The 15,605-nt window shown below is 40.5% G+C and overlaps 1 protein-coding gene across 1 annotated transcript; it reads left to right on the forward strand.

The window, feature by feature from the left end:
• The first annotated feature begins 1,395 nt into the window (after positions 1–1,395).
• Positions 1,396–13,412, forward strand: LOC126761464 (probable helicase with zinc finger domain). The gene is made up of 6 exons (XM_050477637.1): positions 1,396–1,440; positions 2,451–3,079; positions 3,157–3,781; positions 3,848–5,700; positions 7,029–10,590; positions 11,900–13,412. Exons 2-6 carry the CDS (start codon positions 2,711–2,713, stop codon positions 12,961–12,963), a joined length of 7,473 nt encoding a protein of 2,490 aa, XP_050333594.1. The 5' UTR covers positions 1,396–1,440; positions 2,451–2,710; the 3' UTR covers positions 12,964–13,412.
• The last annotated feature ends 2,193 nt before the right edge of the window (positions 13,413–15,605 follow it).

Raw genomic sequence — 15,605 nt, forward strand, 5'->3', positions numbered from 1 at the left:
ATTAGTAACAACCCTGTGCTTAACAACGAAACTGCCATCAAAACAAAAATAGCAAACACTTCTCCTACATTTCTCCTTATCTATGTTAAGTAAACATCTGACATTTAGCTACGAACAGTAAACCCAAAGTAAAATTCGCCAAAAGGGGAAGGCTGAAAGTGTGGAACCGCAATGACAGCTGTTCAGCAAGCAGTTGACAGCTGCAGCCACTTACAACAAGAAAAAGTGGTTGCCAATGAATATATGTAAGTTTTATACGTCGTTATGATATATTTACTTACAGCTCTTTTTAGCTAATATTGCAGCGCCATAATTTCACTTTGCACAATATAAAAAATTATGCTCCCTATAACATTACGAATTTCAATAAATTGACATCACTTTATATATGTGTGCTGCTGAAAAACTTTTTTTGTGGTCTAAAATATTATGGCAACACTCGTTTTTCTATGTGCTGCGCGTTCACTTTTCATAGTAGATATTTCCAATTTGTTTCATTCAATAAAAATGTAAAAATATGTTATAAAGGCGATTTCTTTGAGTTAAAAAGGTAAGCATTTGGGAACTAAATGTTTGCCGCTTACTAATTTAGTGCATATGCAACAAAAATGTGTTACGTGTATGTATAATACGAAAAAATTATTGGCAGCTGTAATTTGAGCGGCTCCGTAGCAGTCTGAAAAATTGTGTGTGTAAAAGAATAAGGTGCCGAAAGCAAACGCATTACATTTACAATGTGTAGACAACAGTTTTACTGTGTTGAAGTTATAAAATATATTGAAAATTCTTAATAGAAAATATTAGTTAATGGTATATTTGAAGCATTTCATACACAATTCGTTTCGCCATAAATAAACGTTTCGATGAAAGTACAATAAAAAGAAATGTCTGAAGGAGGAGAATGATTCTCCGGTTTGCAACGATTGCCATTTCGCACAATTTATTTAACTTTGTCTATGCTCCATATTCTTCGGTATCAAAGAGAGGTACCAGATGTTCAGATTACTTATAGCGTAGAATTGTCCAAAGAGAAAGTCAAATTAAAAATGGTATGTTTACACATCACTCTAAATCTTCAATTATGAAATTGAATACATGAAAGCAACTGCTCACTATTGCTCATTCCTTCAGTACAGAATTTTCAGTTCAGAATAGTCCAAGTTCATTGATAATTGAGTGTTTTGCACCTTTTAGTAATTACTCTGCAAAGCTTAACATATCATTGCATTTATTTCGAGATGTTTAAAAAATCAAAAAGAAACTAGAGTATATCAGTTGAAAAATTATTACTTGTATCACGTATTTTGAAGATTTAATTAATATATCGATAACGGACCTAAAATCCTATTCTATTTCCTAACTTTTCCGCTCATCTGGTAGCATTCTGTTTCGCACACGACACCGAACGACTGCTACGAATTTATCCAATCATAGAAGACGGTACGGTATAATTTTTAATTATTTGCTTAAAAAATATGTTATATATCCTCAAAAACGTAATGAAATTATAATATAAAATGTGTTACGTATAATGAATGAAAAATGTGACAAAAAAAAACAAAATTTTGATGAAGTAGTGAAAATAAGGTCGCCTTGCAGAAGTGTACGAGAAAAAATGTTCAGACGAAAAAAGAGCTGCGAAATACTACCGTAAGCTGATGAGAGCCGTATGCGGCAAGTGTGTGAGCAGGAGGGCAAAAACGAGAAATGGAGAAATCGTCTGGATGGAAAAGAAAAACAAAAAAGGCAAATCAACAAATATATAAAAGAAGAATTCAATTAAAAAAAAAAACAATAACCACAACGAATGCCACAACAAAGTGAAATAAAAATGATGGTAGAGCTAAATTCATGCTATGAAATAGACAAATTGTGTAAAACATGTAAAAGTTGAATGTGTTCTAAGAATATAATACCACTCTGTGTACATAATACAATTAATCATTCCGATAAGTCCTGAAATTAAACTCTTACCATTGCATGGTTTTTGAGTTAGAAGATACATATAATTAGAAGTTAAATAAGCTTAAGCACAAAGTGATAAGTGTGATAAATTATTCGTGTAGTTTAATATGAATAAGAAAAACGTGAAATTTTTTTGGTTGAAAGAGTGTGTCAAATGAACCACGGCATGGACACCAGCTGAGTGGGCGCAAATTAGTGCGTATTTCACCATTAAACGTCGAGTCTTTGCCCACCGCTATATTGAAAATTAACACGGCCATCACTGCGCCGGCCTGAGTGAAGTTGTTGCTATGAAGCAGCAAAAATACATTTTACCGTCAAAAATGTGCCTTGAAGTTTTCAATGACTATGAGTAAACATGTTGCATAAAAAAGGACAAATGGTGATGCTAGGAAGAAATAAAATATTTTACGCTTTTTAAAAATTTTAGCAGTCCTCCCTGAAATTATTTACTGAAATTGCATTTTTGTTTCTTTTCTTTGCAGTTTAAATATAAGCATTTCAAGATGTCGTAATTAATTAAGAAATGGATGCAGCACCAGTAATTAATTAATCCGACAACAATTAGTTTAACAACTTTGTAAAATAGATTTGTATAATAATCAACGCATCAGTTACACCCATATTAATCTTAATATCCAACATTGCACAATAAGAATTACACTACCAAAAACAAACCACAAAACAAAACAAAAAAATCTAATTATAATTACTATAAAAAGTACGATAAGCAAAATAAGAAAAGATGACCGAAAAAGAAATGCAAGCACACGATATGGTGAGGCGGCGCAACTGGTCGCGTGCCGTTACGCTCTACGACCAAATCCTAGAGCAAATCACTGCAGCTGTTACCGCCACCGCTATTGTCTCCGCCAACAGTAACAACACGGCCAATTGTAATACAGCATTGGCGCGTTCGCAAAAAGATCGACAAATCGCTTGCCTTTTGGGCCGTTGCGAATGCATGCTGGAGCTGAGCCGCTATGAGCAGTGCCTCGCCGATGCGCGTAAAGTATTGGCGTTGCTAGCCGATCAGTCGGCGGATTGTTTGGCAAGTGTATCACGTGCGCGCCGTTGGCTCGTGCATGCGTTATGCAAGCTGAAAAAATATACCGTAAGTAAAAATTCAATTTGCGCAATAAATATGAACTTAAATAAATTTATATTTTATTTATTCATTGGCATTAACAGGAAGCTGAGCAGCTGCTGCGTGAGTGGATTGGCGAACTGAATGGTCATCAAAGTTTTTTAGACATTTCCAAAACATTGGAACGCTACAAATCCATTATACAAATGATAAACGGACATAAGTCCACACAGAAGATCTCACAGTCACGGCTTGAAGACGAAATGTCCATATTGGACACCAAACTCGACCATTGGGCTACCAATAACCTGCCGTTGGACAAATACAGCAAATTGCTGAGCAACAAGGGACTGAAGAAAACACGTGAAGGCGTTAGCGAACGCGGTGGTGGTGACGGACGTGGTAATAGCAACAATAGCGCTTGCAATAATGTTGGCCCCGGGCAACATAATGGCTCTATTGGTAGCGGTGGTGGCAGCAGTAGTATAAGTAGTAGTAGCAGTAGTGGAAGTGGTAGTTCCACAACAATATTGCAAAAGACAACCGATTTGTTGGCCGCGATAAAGGTGACGGGCGGCAAGCATGGCATGTCAAGTGCTGGTGGTGCCATCGAAGACAATGACAATGCCACCTACTGTTCCTACTGTGCGATTAGTTTTGAGACGCGTAATGAGTTGCGACAACATTGCCAGACTGAAAGTCATCAAAATGTTATTATGTCGTATGAGGGTAATTTTTCATTTTTATTTTCAATCTAAAAAAATGTATTCTATTAAATTTGTACTTTTTTGGCAGGGCGCGACTGGAAGTGGCGTCCACCACCCCGCGGCTTCACTTTGGACTCATATACCTTGTGTGAGGCATACCAAGAATCACAGACATGCCACTATGGTAATCAATGCGTTGAGGCACACGGACAAGACGAGCTAAACGAGTGGAAGGAACGTTTCGAATATCGACGTATGCGCCTGCAAAAGGCCAGCGAAAAAGAGCTCTACGGCAAATCATACACCGAACAAATATTAGATCGTTGGATACAAGCGACAGCGCCCGAACGCATTATGTGCGAAAAAGTGGACGGCGTTGAGGTGCGTTGCGAGCAAGAGCTAGTGACGAGCATCAGTTCAAAGAGCTCTAAACGTGAGTGGATTTTCGTGCTGAAGTCGTCGCGTGTGTTACGTGCCGTTGCGCTCTTGCAAGATGCGCACCGCAATCATTATGCCATAACCGGCATTAAAGTGGACGGCAATGCGCCGATATACGATCTTAAATCCAATCAAGAATGGGTCTCAAACACTTACAAGGCGTCATCAATTGAGAAAGACACCACGAAGTCAACAAGTGAGTTCAACGATACAACGCTGTCATCGGCGCTTGCTAACTTGTCAACGGACGCACAAGCGCCAATTTTGGAGCATAAAGTGACGATCGAATTTCACACAGACATTTATGGCACATTTCGTCAAACAGTATGCTTTGATTTGGGCGCCGAACCATTGCTGGTGCAACAGCTTTGTGTCGATGTAGTGCCGGTTGGTGATGCTGAGCGCATTGAGGAGATCAAACGCGACATTATTAATAGTTCGGTGACGCGTTGGGATGTTTCCAATACGAATTTAGTAAAATTCGAGACCACCATTGGTACACACCTGAAGACTGAAGCCTATCTGAACGATCTGAAGCATGAGAAAGAGATGCTTGAACGCTATCCTTGCCCGCGTGCGCAAACCTTCACACTAACGCAATCGACAATTGTCGAGAAACGTCTGACGCAACATAATTACCGTTCGCGCATACACGAACTGCTGTATGTGGAGGAGATAGCACGTTACGAGCAAATCGCACGCTATAATGTGCGCACCAAATTGACTGTAACATCTAACTATATACTGACACCGGCTGGTATGGCCACCAGTACGGCGAAATTCTCGTTGACGGGCGAATTATTCGCCTTAATGCGTCTCGGCAAAGACATTTCCGAGGACACTTCAGCTGGACGTTTAATACTTTCAAATTGCTCTAGCGTTTACATCAGCGCACCGGAGGAGTTGCACGCCTTAAAGGAACGCAAACGTAATGTCTACGAGGCGACCATTGAGGATAAGGGTAAAAATGTAATCTATCTCAAATTATCTGCGAAATGTGTGGAAGGCATGAATTTGAAGGCTGATACCGAAATCGAAGTCGACATACAATTCCAATTGAATCGTTTGCCATATTGTGAATGGCATAATGCAGTTGATAAAATAACCGATTTCAAAATCATATTTCCTGCCACCGAAATCGAACCGAATATCCCGTGGACGCCGAAAAAACAATGGTCCGACGCGTGTGAACCGAAGCTAAATGCGAAACAACGCGAGGCGGTGAATGCTATCACCACATCGTTGGGCATTAAATTGCCGCCCATTTTGTTGATTGGTCCATTCGGGACGGGTAAAACATATACGCTGGCGCAAGCAATCAAACAACTCTTAACACAGCCTGAAGCGAAGATTTTAATTTGTACACATTCGAATTCAGCCGCCGATTTGTATATTAAAGAGTATCTACATCCGTGGATTGAGCAGGGTTTGGAGGAGGCAACGCCATTGCGTGTATACTACCACAAACGTTGGGTGGCCACGGTGAACAGCGTGGTGCAGAAGGTGAGTTTGATTGCCTCAAGGATGTACCAGTATACCTAAAAATTGGAAAAATATTAGGTCAGCCGATGTCAAGCTCGAAATATTCAATTTGCTATCCAAGTTAACTAGATAAGTGAAGTTGTCCTATGTCTTTGCAGCAGTTCACGAACTGTAACCGCTACTGCTGATCTGATAAATAGTATAAAATTTTGTTCTGTGGCCTTATATAGCAAAGCGCGATAGTTCCCATCGATTGATTTTGTAACGGAATGTGTAGAAGTTCACGCAAATGAGGAAATTTCTTTGAGTGCATTCTCTAGAGTGTGGCCAAAAACGGTTCTTTTACATATGGCTCAGGCAGCTCACGACTTCCGGTCTTAGACCAAGTATACTCTGGGTAGCCAAAGAACATCCGTTTGAAGGCGAGTTAAAGTGTGAGGCAAACCATCCTTTTGCCTAGGGTTGTAAGTTGGGTTTGAGACCCGCCACGTAAAAACGCCCCCAATGAAAAGCAAACAATAGCCTCGGACGAGAGACCCCAAATAGCCGCAAAAATATCCCTGAAGTAATGATACCAAGTTGACAGTCCTTAACCGTCTAAAAATCCGAGTCCGTTTCGGTTACGTAAAACCAACCGTCGTAACGTTGGAACGAGTTATCAATGGTCTATTTGTGAGGTTTTCTTTAATAAGCTTCTAAGTTAGATATTGTAGCAGTAGTCTTATTTATTCAGACTGGACCATTTTATATCAAAAAATATGTTTTGCATGTTAAAGTTCTCGGTATAATACCAACAATCTCTTTGGATGCCCTCTCAAGCCTACTCATCTGACATACCTTTCCCTAATGATCCGAAATAGCTTCTATCCGTTAGTACGATAACAATTAAACAATGAAACGGTTTTACAACAATAATGATTGGTAGAATTCAAGAAAGAACATTTCAACTTCTTGCATCAAAAAATAAATGAAGCTGAAATAAAAAGTGTTCATGAAGCCTTCGAACTTGTTAGAGTTCAAATTTTTCTTCCTTAAATACAGAATCTTCCTTGAAAACAGAGATACAAAAGAGTCAGAGAAGTCGATTGAAAGTTTTAGTCTGTTTCACTTTAATGGACCCACCTTTTCCTGGATATAGAATCTTTAGGTTTTAACCAAGATTTAATCCGATTTTGTCAGTACATTCATAATTGTTTTATCCCATAAAATCGATTTATCAATGATAAAGTAAAACAGCTTTTTGTGTAAATTTTGGGCTTGTCGGCAACTCCTGCTAGATTTTTCTACGCGTATAAAATCCAACCAGATTTATTTATTAAGATTTTGCATTTTCTTCCCTCCCCTTGCAGTACTGCATAACGGACGGCGCTGGAAATTTCCGTCGACCCACCGTCGAGGACATCAAAAAGCATCGAATTGTTGTGGTAACACTAAGTATATCGATGGAATTGGCCAATCTCGGCCTACCCAAAGGATACTTCACTCACATATTTCTTGACGAAGCCGCACAGGCTATGGAATGTGAGGCAATAATGCCGCTGGCGCTCGCTAATGACAGCACGCGCATTGTACTGGCCGGTGATCACATGCAAATGAGTCCCGAACTCTTCTCCGTCTTTGCAAAAGAACGCAAATTGCACATTTCGTTGCTCGAACGCTTGTACGATCATTATCCTTCGAATTTCCCGTGTAAAATATTACTTTGCGAAAACTATCGCGCACATGAGGCGATCATAAAATTCACATCAGAATTATTTTATGAGCAAAAATTAATTGCTTCCGGCAAGCAACCGCGTCACGAACGTTTCTATCCGCTCACATTTTTCACCACGCGTGGTGAAGATGTGCAGGATAAGAATTCAACAGCATTTTACAACAACGCCGAAGTGTACGAGGTGGTGGAACGAGTTTCCGAGTTGCGCCGTAAGTGGCCCGTTGCTTGGGGCAAGGTAAATGATGCCAGTATCGGCATAATGACACCCTATGCCGATCAAGTGTTTCGCATACGTTCGGAGTTGCGCAAGCGCCGCATGGGTGGGATCTCAGTGGAACGTGTGTTGAATGTGCAGGGCAAACAATTTCGCGCTGTCTTCCTCTCCACCGTACGCACGCGCGCCACATGCTTGCCACAAATGATAAACGCAATGATGGGACAGGGTGGCATGCTTCCAGGAATGGGTGGTATGGGCGCATTGCCCGCGGAGGATGCCGATTACGGTTTCTTGAGTAACTCCAAGCTGCTGAACACGGCGATTACACGCGCGCAAAGTTTGGTCGCCGTTGTTGGTGATCCAGTGGCGCTCTGTTCAATCGGTCGCTGTCGCAAGGTGTGGGAGCGCTTCATCGAAATATGTGACGAGAACAAATCCTTATTCGGCATAACATGGTCATATATGCGTTCGCAATTGGATGTCGTGGAGCTAAAACGTGGCTATGTGTTAAATCCATTGGCGCCCGAATTCATACCGCGCGCCATGCAACCGGAAGCGTATTTGCGCGATCAAACAGCCATGTACTTGATGAGCGCTGCAGGCGCCAATGTCGGTAATCATCACGGTGGGCCTCATCCCGGCGCTGGACCACATCATACCGGCGGACCATTGCCGCCACACGCAGCCGGCATGTTGGCCGCTGCTGCCGCAGTAGGAGGAGGCGGCGGACCAGGCGGTGCGCAAATGCAGCCACATCATGCTGCGATGGCGGCCGCTGCCAATCACCAACAACAAATGCAAATGCAAATGTACGCGCAGCATCCAGCTGCTGCAGCCGCTTACAACGCAGCCGCCGCAGCTGCGGCAATGATGAATCAGAATATGGTATCTGGCAAAGGCGGCGCCGGTGGGCATCACTTCCCTGGACCAACACATGGACCAAATCACATGAATATGCGCGCTTTGGGACCACATCAGCCGGGCGGACCGCAACAGCAGCCAGGACCACCACCGCCAGGACCGCTGGGGCAACAGTATAACATGCGTGGACCGCCGCCACCACCTTCCGCTGTACATTTGAATCAGCCGCCACCACCAGGCACTGGGGGCGCGCCATCACAATTCGCCGCGCAGTACATGCCATGGCAGCAAGCACAGCAGCAAATGCGCGGTGGGCCACCAGGTGGTGGTGCTGGTGGCAACTATCCACCACCAGGCGCACAGGGACCACAATCGCAGAATCCGAACGCCAGTCTTTGGGGTCCACCACCGCAGTCGAATCCTTGGAGCGCGCTGCCGAACAAGCAACAGCAAATGCCACCGCAACCGCCACCGAACAGTGTGAGCGGTGGCGGTGGCGTTAGGCAAATGGGTCCACCGCCACCAAACGCGCAACAACAGCAATCGGCGGTGGGTATGCGCGGCGGTAGTGTACCGCTGCAGCCACCGCCGCCAAATACGCAGCAGCTGCGCGCCAACTCGAATGATATGGGCTACTTAGCGAAAAAGGCTTACGGGCCACATGCCGCGCCAGGCGGACCACAACAACAACCGCCACTGCCGCATGGCACTTTTGGCGCGTACGTGGGCAATAATGCACCACCGCCACCGCCCAGTCAATTGCAATTGTTGAACCAACGCAATATGGGTGGTGGCATGCCGAACGGACCCATCAGTCCACTGGATCCCTATATGCAGCGTGCGCAGGGCGGCACTGGTCAGGCGGGAACGCCGCAATCAGCAAACAACTTCTTTGGCGGTGGCGGCGGTGTAAATAATATCTCAGCGCTGAGTAAGGATAGCAAGGACTTCCAGTTTCTCAATAATGTGCATATGCCGCCGCTGAATTTAGGTGGCAGCGGTGGAGGAGGCGCCAATGGTGGCGCGAATAATCTTTTCCAACCACCTGGCGCGTTGCAGCCGCCTGCACCAGGCAACAACAAACAGCAGTCACCGTCAGCGCAACGTTTTCCACAGCCGCAAGAGTATGCCGCACTACTGCCACCCAATATGAGCATCTACGACATGGCCTTCGAGCCGAAGGACTCGCAGTACAAGTGGTGTCTGAAGCTGCTCGAAACACATGGTCAAGAAGCGGTAAACAAATTCACCGAAGGTCTCGGACAAGTGCTTAATATGCTGAACCAACAACAACAGCACCAGCAACAACATGCCCAGCAGATGAACGCGCGTGGTCCGCAAATGCAACCGCCACCACCACCGCCGCATCTCAATATCAATCAGTTACTGCCGCGAGATCTGATGCAGCAATATATGCTGCCCGCTTTGATGGGAGGCGGCAACGCCGGTGTGGGACCACAACCACCAATGCAGCAGCAACAGCAACAACAGCAGCAGCAGCGCAACAGCCTGATAGGCGGCGGCATGCATCACTCATACCCGATGAACCCCTTGGCTGCCTTGGGTAATCAACAAGGACCTCAGCAGCCGCCACCACCACCATCCCTATTGCCACCACCCACAGACGAGACGCCGCCATTAGATGGCATCAACTTTAACCAACAAATCGATTTAGCCTTCAATACTTTGTTGAATGGCAGCAATGCGCAGCCAATATTGCGCAATCTCTTCAGCAACACGGGCAACCGCGGCGCAAATAGCAACAGTTTAATGAATGGCGGCGATTTTCTGCTTGCGTCCAGTACATCGGCATCGTCTTTGGTCAGCACGAGTACTTCGGCGTCTGGTGGTTTGGGCGGTCATGAGTCAATGCCACCGCAACAGCAAATGAAATTGTTCCCGGGCTTAGGTGGAGGTGGTGGCGCAGGCGGAGGCGCTGGTGATTTAGGTGGTGGAAATATTTTAGTTTCAGCCTTGCAACAGCCGCTATTGAATAACATGCAGAAAGGACCGATGTTTGCGCCAATGCAACATCAACAACAGCAGCCACAACATATGCTCGGTCAACCGCCGTCACAGCAGCAGCAGCCACCGGTTGGTGGTAGTTTCTTAGGAGGAAGTGAGTAACGCTAATTTAATTTTAATTTAGATAAAGGATTTTCGAAAACACTCTCGGAATTTATAATTTCGATAAAAATAAAAATTGAAATTTTTTATATAACTTCGAAATTCGAACTTGCATATATTAATTTCGTATGGTATGATTTAAAAAAAATTAACCCTCTCGAAATTCTTATTTTCGATATATTGTATAAATAAATATTTTATATATCACGAAATCCGAACTTGCATATATTAAATTTGCGTCTTATCTTTGATAAAAAAAAATTAACTTTTTTAGTTATAAATTAAGGTATACATTCGTTTATTACAATTCGATTTTATTTCGAATTTTCGAAGATTGTATAAATACATTTTTTGAAAGATTTTTGAAAATTTATGTTTTCTAAAAAAAAATTATTTCCAACATGACATCGATTTTATTTCGAATTTTCGAAGATTGTTTAAATACATGTTTTGAAAGATTTAGAAAATTTATGTTTTATGCTTTACAAAAAATATATTAATTTCGAAATTCATATTCTTTTGAAAATGCTTTATTTCGACATTGTTTACGAATGTTAGGTTTTTAGTAAATTGCTCTGAAATTCAATATTAATACATATATATGTATGTACATATGTATATGTAAATTCAATTCTAATTTTTTGATTATTTTATATTCGAATTTTATAATTTTTTATAGTATTTAAATATAATCAAAATTCTAGCTGAAACAAATTTTTTCAATTGCTATAATTAAAAATTTATTAATTTCGAAACACATTTTCGAGATATAATAATTTATTAAATTCCATAATTGAAAAATTATTAACTTCGAAACATCAAAATTTCGAAATTTTTACTTTGAAGTGAAATAAAAACCAAAATTGTTGATTTGAATGATTCAAATACAATTTTACAAGGTTTTAAAATGTTTAATATGAGTTTCGAAATTATTCGAATTTTCGAAGATCATTTTTTTTTTACATTTCATTGAAATGCAAATGTGGTTGAAATTTTACAAAGTTTTCAGAACATGTAAACTAAGTTTCGAACCTATTCGAATTTTCAAAATTATTTTTGTTTCTTTACATTTTATTGAAATGCAAGCGTATTTGAAATAACTAGAACATTTGTTATGAATTTCGAAGTTATTCGAATTTTCAAAGAGTATACATATACATATGTATGTATGTATTTTAGTGAAGGTCAAAGCGTTTGAATGATACAAAAACAATTTTCCAGAACATTTTATATGAATTTCGAAATTTCTCTATACGCAATATGTATAATATAAGTTGCTAATATATTCCTAATTTTTTTAGATTCCTTATTGAATAGCAAAGATTACTTGCTAGGCGGCGATGACAGCATACTCAGTGGCGGCTCGAGCGTACCACTCTACCGACGTCAAGCGATGGGAAACGGCAGTTTGAGCAACAGCATCAACTCCAGCGGTCAAAACCACAGCCACAACAGCGGTCACAATAACAGCTACAATAATTTGGGCGCACATACGGCGACAGGCGCCGGTGGCAGTAATAACAGCGGACATTTATTGCCACCACCCGACAACATACTCACAGGTGGCACCACTGACATACTAGCCGGACTGAATACGAGCGCAAGCAACCTGATTGAAGCGCTGTTCCAGACGAACGCGACAACAAGCTCGGCGCCCACCACCTCAATGCCGAATAATACAATAACAACAAGTACCGGTTTGGAGCAGCAACATCAACCACAACCGACGCAACAGCAAACTGCCGGCGGCAATAAAAACACCAGTTCGTTTCAGAAGATGTTTAACAGCTATGACATTTACGGCTCGTCTGCAGCGACAGCGAAGAAATACGAATTGGATTTGTTTATGCGCGACCATCCGCTGGGTGGCGGCGGTGGTGCTGGCGGTATGGGTAGTGTTGGCGCTGGTGCTGGCAATGTGGCTGGCGGTAATAGTGGCGCTAACGATGCACCGCTTACGAATAATCATCAGGCGCATTATCACAACAACAACGCTGATAGTCGCAACAACACCACTTATGCGGCAGTGCTTAGTCAAGGACAACATCATCAACAACAGCAGCAGCAACAACAACATCAGCAGCAGCAACACCACCAACAGCAGCAACAGCATCATCACCAACAACAACAGCAACATCACGCCATACAGCAACAGCAACAACATAATAATTTCCATCATCATCATCCAAGCGGTCATCACGTCGAACCGCCCACAAGCGCTGCACCAGGTAGCGGCCTTGGCGGCGCTGGTGCTGGCAGTGGTAATACTAGTAGTGGTGGTGGTGTTGAAGTGGAGAAGGACCTCTTTGCCGCCATACGTGAACTGGGTCAAGGCACAAATGGATTCTATAATTATTTCCAATAAGTTTTGCTGCAGTCAAAGTTTTACCTTTCTTTGGTATGTGTTGGCGGTGTGGTGAATTTCTCATTTTGAATTGTTTTGTGTGGCTTGTTGGTGTGAATGTTGTAAACGCCGTAAGCGTTATTCGTTGCACAGCATAGACGACGACGTAATGATGTAATAGTGTTGTGGGCGCGTTGTGCTAAAAATATTCGCCGGCAGTCAGTGCGTACATTGGTGGGTTAAAAATAAACAATCGCTGTGCTCTAGTGCGTGGTGGTGACAATTACCAACAGTGCATGTGCAGTTATATTTAACGTTAATGAGGTATTGTGCTCATTTTGCTTTTGGTACACACAAAAACTGTCATCTTAGCTGAGATTCAGCAGCTAGCGTTGATTATATGTGCATGTGGAATTTAAAAAAAACAACAAATAGTGGTGAATTTTTAAGCAAAACAAAAGTGACTTTGGTGTTCTAATGTAAATATGCTTGGAGAATTTGGTTTAAAGAAATTGGCATATATTTAAAATTCGAAATGACTATTTAGGTTGTACCTAACCTCAATATTTTTTTTTTTTTTTAACTGAAATATAATGCTATTCCTACCTTTCCTGTAATTGTAGAACAATATTTTAGACACATTTAGATTTTATTTTTGCCAAATTAGTACTTTATTGGCACTTAACCTCAAAAAATTTTGCTCAACGACAAATATAATGTTCTTAGCACCTTCCCCATAAATTTTCAACATTATTTATTACTCATAATGTAAATTTCAATTTTAATTTTGTCAAATTAGTATTTCACTATCGCCTAACCTCAATAACTTTTAGTTGGCTACAAATGTAAAGTTCTAGCCAACTTTTTAAAATTACAATATTTAATACACATTTCAAACTTAATTTTTGGTCAAATTAAGCATTTTACTGGCACCTAACCTCAAAATATTTCGGTGTATTGCATAGGTAAAATTCTATATGACTTCCCTATATACGCACAATAACCTTTTTTACGCATATTGCCAATTTCCACTTCCATTTTTGCCAAATTAGCATTTTACTGGCACCTAACCTCAAAAAAATGTCTGTTAACCCAAGCCAATTTGTTAGCATAAAAGTTTTTTTTCTGGTTATTGCAACTCGAATACCATTATAATTGGTCGAAATCGTTTTTTTTTTTTTGTTGTTTTCAAATTTTGCTCAAAGAACTGTTTTGTCGTAGTTGCTTTTTTTTTGAAGATTTCAACTTCTCTTTATTTGCTTTAGGCCACTTGCAGCATATCAACCTGATTCATAACCTTTCTAAGCAAAAAAAAAATCATTGCTTCACTTGCATTCATCTTTGTTTTTTTTTACCTCACCCACTCAAGTGTCCGCCACCTCACCGGCTTCAAAGTCCTTGATTTTTGCACAAGCACTTGTCTTCCTCCTTTTCACACCAATTTTGCTGTAATCATTGTATATGTAATTTTTTTTATTATTATTATTAATTTTAAGTTTAGTTTGTCGCTTTTTAAAGAACGCGAGTATTAAGTTATTCCTTAATTTAATTGTAAAGAAAGCAAATATTAGCGTAGAAAGCGTGAAAATTGTTCGGAAGACACATTTCTGTAAATGTGTGCTTGTAAAAATTTTTTTTTTTTAAACTTCGCTAAACGATTTTTTGAACGATTGAGTTTTCAAGCACATTTCGAGATTGACTGTACGCACAGACACATATGTACATAGCACTGTTAACTCCGTGGCGCACAGCGTCTGACAGGCCACCACTTGGCGCTACGCACTGACGCTTTCGGGATTTTACGAACACACGCCTCGTACGCGCCCAAATGATTTACATATAAATATATAAATAATAACGCCTAGTTTTTAGTTTAAAATATTACATATAAATATATACATTAAATATGTACATTATATACTTGAATGAATATTAATAATAATAACAACAAAGAAAATAATTAAAAAAAGTGAAAACATTGAAAAATCTAAATTTTAGTAAAAGCATGCAAATTGTTTCGGAGCTGAGCGCTGCGACTTAAGTTTAAGCTGCGAAGAAAGTTAGTCAGAGGCTCTGTAGCCTTTTGCGCCGCTCTTCTTCGCCACGCGCTCCAATGCATGTTGACTTTTATATATATAAACAGATATGTGTGTATATATACGTGCATATATATATATTGATGTATTTATAACTTTATAATTAATCTGATATATTCAGAGTATATATAATAGCGTATATATGTATATGTATTATATGTGCGATAATTAAGTAAATATTTACTTTAATTTAATGCGTTGCGTGCATGCAAACACTTGTGCTTACATACATCATATACGTATATATTTGTTGTAAGTACAGTAGGCGTTGTTGGCTGGTTAGCTGAAGGTAGTGCAAGGCTGATAAGGTTCACACATAAGGTTATTAGTGACTATAATTGCTGGGTATATATTTTTTTTTAGAAAGGAGAGGAATTTGTAAAATAGTTAGAGCGTGTTTTCAACTCGAAAATTTTAAGTTTTTTTTTGTTTTTTCTTAATAATAATATTTTTTTTTTTCATAATAATAATAATTTTTTTTTTATAATAATATTTCTTTTATAGTAAAAATTGATTTGCTCAACTTTTTTGTAAAATGATACGCCGAAAGAACAAAATCTTTTTTTT

Source organism: Bactrocera neohumeralis, chromosome 6 (genome assembly GCF_024586455.1).
Source record: "Bactrocera neohumeralis isolate Rockhampton chromosome 6, APGP_CSIRO_Bneo_wtdbg2-racon-allhic-juicebox.fasta_v2, whole genome shotgun sequence".
Classification (NCBI taxonomy): Eukaryota; Metazoa; Arthropoda; class Insecta; order Diptera; family Tephritidae; genus Bactrocera; species Bactrocera neohumeralis.

What these genes read in the sequence shown, in the direction of transcription:
- LOC126761464 (XM_050477637.1), top strand. Translation starts at nt 2,711, where the DNA reads ATGACCGAAAAAGAAATGCAAGCACACGATATGGTGAGGCGGCGCAAC. An exon ending in GCAAGCTGAAAAAATATACC is followed by an intron (nt 3,080 to 3,156) that starts GTAAGTAAAAAT and finishes TGGCATTAACAG; the next exon opens with GAAGCTGAGCAGCTGCTGCG. An exon ending in TGTTATTATGTCGTATGAGG is followed by an intron (nt 3,782 to 3,847) that starts GTAATTTTTCAT and finishes CTTTTTTGGCAG; the next exon opens with GGCGCGACTGGAAGTGGCGT.